General features: G+C 34.2%; 1 protein-coding gene across 2 annotated transcripts; it reads left to right on the top strand.

Moving 5' to 3' along the window:
- The first annotated feature begins 1,354 nt into the window (after positions 1-1,354).
- Positions 1,355-2,976, top strand: LOC149155147 (low temperature-induced protein lt101.2-like). 2 transcript variants are annotated; one of them, XR_016263080.1, is made up of 2 exons: positions 1,355-1,439; positions 2,732-2,976. XR_016263080.1 is itself a non-coding variant. In XM_089441327.1 (2 exons), the coding sequence occupies exons 1-2, from the start codon at positions 2,558-2,560 to the stop codon at positions 2,813-2,815; spliced, it is 165 nt and encodes a 54-aa protein (XP_089297453.1). In that variant the 5' UTR covers positions 2,411-2,557; the 3' UTR covers positions 2,816-2,976. The 2 variants fall into 2 exon arrangements, 1 of the variants encoding a protein (XP_089297453.1); XM_089441327.1 differs by lacking the exon at positions 1,355-1,439 and adding an exon at positions 2,411-2,638.
- Positions 2,977-4,501: the final 1,525 nt, after the last annotated feature.

Here is a 4,501-nt window from a genome sequence, read left to right as displayed (position 1 = left end):
TTGAGTGTTGAGTTAAGTAGTGTTAAGTGATAGACGACTTTTAATGTGTGGTTGCATGTCAAGATATTTTAAGTTAGTTGCTAATTGGAAAATGATAAATGCTCTTCACGGAGTTCATTATAAACATCATGTTTTGTGTGATCAGTAAAACAGCAACAACTTGTGTGATTTATTTGTTTTGTCTTTTCCGTCTTCCCAACAAATTGGTACCAGAGCGAAAAAGAACAGATTAACAGCAATCCGTGTGAGGGTATAAACATATTTTTAGTCCCTGCCTGGGACTCTTAGCAATCGATTTAGCGTTGACGACGGCGTATTAATCTGTTGTTTGACCAAAAATATTGATGTGTATCACAACTTTAACCGAAGTTTTCATATTAGAAAATAATATAAAATTTATTATCTAATTTCTGATTGGACAACAAAATTGAGGGTGTTATTGCGCGCTTTGCAGCTTTCAAGACAAGGTAAAAGCAAGATATCCAAAGTTTTGAGGGTCTTATTGGGGGCGAATATTAAATCTCAATTTTTCTCTCACAGCTAAGAATTGCCCTTTTCGTTCCTGCGACATCCAGAAGCTTAAGCAGTTATTGTAAATATAGGTAGTGTACAGCTTTTCAACAATTATTTTAATTTCTTTGTGGATATTTTTCACTTCTATGTAAAGATTAGTTTAAATATTTAATATTTTTTATAATTTTTTTGTCATCTTTATTTATACTCGTTTTTTCTTTCTGTTTTTTAATTAAATATAATATCTATATAAAAATTATACTTCGAGGATTTTTAACTTTTTCAACTCATTATAAATGGAAAAATTTTTTTATATAAGATATATGTTTTTTCACAACCTTCATTTGAGTACTCGTTACTTGGCAATTACACTAATTCCCTTTTTTACTCATATGGAGTAGCAAATGATTGCAGCTTTCATTTATTGGGAACAATAATCTGAAAGACTTATTTCGATATCATAATTATCTTAGTTGAATAAAAAGATTACATAAAGGGTATCTATTTTTTATTTTTATAAAAATATTTTTAATGCTTTGAAAATCGAGGTAGTATTATTTTTAAAAGATTGTATATAATTTTGAGCTTTTTTTCCTAACTTTAGTTATCATTATAAATAATATGAGTAATATAGAAGCTAGTTTTTTAGTAAAAGCAAGATATCCAAAGTTCTCAGATATGGAAAGTTTTTTTTATCTGAAGTTTGGTTATATTGCCGAGTGTCCTGCATGCCGTGTCCTGCATCCTGCAAGTGCCAGATGTTTGCATATGGTTGAAGTATGCAGAGGCATCCACGGTCATCTACTAATGCTTTGTCCGGAGTAAGTTTGAGGAGCAGAGCAGAGAGTGTCAGACCAGTTAGTTTGAGGAGCAGAGAGTGTCAAGCGGCAGGGTTTGTGAAGGGCGGAGGTTCAGCGTTACAACTTGTAAGTTCCATTTTACAACGACATATTACTTTCCACGATTACAACAGTTCCATTATTAGAGAAGTTACAACAGTTCCATTATTAGAGAAGTTGTTTCTGTTCATGCCATTTCTTTGGTTTGGCTTCTGCCAGTTTATGCAGCTAGTAGACGCCTTTCTATGAGCATGAAGGCAAAAATAGCCCTTCTAGGACTGGTGGGAGCTCTTACCTTCCTTATCTGTCGCTACTGACTTCGTTGCCCCCGGAAAGGGCCCTTGCCTTGAAGCCCCAACTGTATGCGTCAAACTATAAGTGGCTTTTTTAGCGCGGGCTGTCGAGTTTCTTTTGAAGGGTCCTGTACTCTAATCTTCGGGTCTGACCCATCATCGCAGACCGAAGTATGCGAGCAGTCCCGTGACTTTTTTTAGGCGAACGAGTAGATTTCTTTAGATTTCTTTAGGCGAAGCGTAGATTTCTTTAGGCGAAGCGTAGATTTCTTTAGCGCAGTGCCGAATTGACACCCTTTTAGATGTACATGTGACAAATTAAAATGGGAGTTATAATTAGTATCTCTGTTGCACAGAGGCAAATTCAAGAACGAATTGTGGTAAATCACATGTTGCTAAGTATCGCATACATTCCTCCAGGGAGAGACTAAGAAACCTAGGGTTTGATTTATATCTGACCAGCATTCTTGCCTAACTTCACACCAGAGTGGAGCTAATTTCTTATAACTAGCGGGAATTGATTTATGATGTCTATATTGTTAGTTATAATTGATGAAGAGAATAATTGATCCACAAAATTGCGCCAAAATTTAATGGAAACACAGAATAAGACAAGTTAACTAAATAACGTTAAAGGAAAAGACAAGAAAAATGATGCAGGCCTACGTGTTGAAAATATCGAGTAATCAGACAAACTAAACTTCCACGTTTCGTACGCCGAAACAATACTCGTCTTCTTCAAACACATTTCATGACCCCCTTCAACTCTACTAGTCTTCTTGATTTCTTCCTTTGTTGAACTCATTATTTGTCCTCTTTTTCTCTTTACTCTCATTGTTAAATCCTTGTACCTTCATAGAATTCTACACAGTAATCAGTGAGGCGACAGTCAGCTAAGTTACTGTAATTCCAATGGGATCCGAAACGTTCATAGAGGTGTTGTTATCAATATTTATTCCACCTCTTGGAGTTTTTCTCAGATATGGTCTTGGGGTACGTTATTTTTTTATTTTAATTTTTTGGCTTTAGCTCTGTTTTGATGCATCTATAGCACTAAACATTATTTGGGTCACTGTGGAATTGCAGGTGGAATTTTGGATAGATTTGCTCTTAACAATCTTGGGTTTCATCCCTGGTGTTGTATACGCCATTTATGTGCTTGTAATATAACCTGCTCCATTAATGCTTCTTCTGCAGGTATTCATGTAAAATATATTGGGTGTCAGAGATAAATACCCAATCTGTAATGTAATGCATGTTCTGTTAGAAGCAAACTATATCTGAATCTATGAAGAGAACTGCAATTATCCTTCTTAATTATATCTTATTTACTGGGCTTTGTAGTGTTTATTTGTATTTATCTTAATTAGATTCCTTGGATTTGGAGTGTTCAGCTACTGAATAAGTTAAGTTAATGAATGAATGAATGTGTAAGTCAATTTTATTTTGTTTAGAAGCACCTCAGACCATCGGGAAGAGTGATGTTGGAAATCAATCCATGTTCTTATCTCCGGTTTGTGGTAATGCGTAAATATAATGTTTATGCAAAACAAAATATTGTATTGAAAGCATTTTATGATGTATATTTTGTATATAAATTCTCTGTTGTGAAGGTTTATAATGGGATCGCGAGTCCAAGGCTTCATTGCACATATATGTGAGGCTCCCCAAAGAGTTTAAGTCCAAATATACTTTTCTTTCTTTACATTTCTACTTAGATTAATTTTTCTGGAATTCCCAGAGTTTAAGTCAAGATATACTTTTCTTTCTTTACAAATCTACTTGGATTAATTTTTTCTTGAGAACCCAAAGTGAAGGCCTCGCTACTGAATGCAATTAACTTGGTTTTATTATCTAAAGTTAGAAAGTTAGAAATAGAGTAATAAAAGCATGGCATAAGCAGGCAAAGTAAAATCAAAATTAAAAAACAAATAAATAGTTTGTGATTAGTATAATTGAAATTTAAAAACAATAATTAAAATTTAAAAAACAAATGCGTAGGTGTCATTAGTACTGGGGGATGTTAGGATATGAACTCACCTTAATATATAGTATAGTGTGAGCTGCGAGCATATATACCCTAGAGAATAAATTGACACTTCATACCATCCTATTTAATGTTTTCCAAGACTTTTGGGAGAAGTGATCAGAGACCATTCTAGCAAATACTAAATGCCCATGTCACAATATCCACATCAAAGATTGGTAGTGTAGTTTTCGGCACATGAAATTGGTTACACTACTTCCACCCTTACGGAGTAGTAGGGGTCGATTGAGGTTGTATTCTCTTATCAGGTCTTTGGCTGGTGGACTATAATATGCTAATAACAATGAAGTCTCCATCGACGGAGAATGGTCGAGACCATCCATAGTAAAGATTTTACTTCTTGGAATACAATTTTTAGGTTTTTCGTGGTTTACATTCTTTTAGTTTGTTTCCAGCAGATTAATGGAGTCCCTTGGTCGAGACCATCCATAGTAAAGATTTTACTGGTTGGAATACAGTTTTTAGGTTTTTCGTGGTTTACATTCTTTTAGTTTGTTTGCAGCGAATTAATGGAGTTGACCTAAATTGCAGATTAATGAAACTTTAGTAAAGATTTTACTGGTTGGAATACAGTTTTTAGGTTTTTCGTGATTTACATTCTTTTAGTTTGTTTGCAGCAAATTAATGGAGTTGACCTAAATTGCAGATTAATGAAACTTAACTACGTTGTAAAAGCAAAGCAATGCCGGCTTTCGCTTCAAAGCAATTGCCCAATTTTTTTTTGATAAAAGCTAAAACGATTATTAATGCGAAGAAATATATATTCAAGAAATCTATTTCGGCTGTTTCTTGCATCCGTATTTTTGCCA

Source organism: Pinus tabuliformis, chromosome 9 (genome assembly GCF_031772625.1).
Source record: "Pinus tabuliformis cultivar Carrire ecotype Pingquan chromosome 9, CPIR1, whole genome shotgun sequence".
Lineage (NCBI taxonomy): Eukaryota > Viridiplantae > Streptophyta > Pinopsida > Pinales > Pinaceae > Pinus > Pinus tabuliformis.
This window is presented reverse-complemented; position numbering and strand designations above follow the sequence as displayed.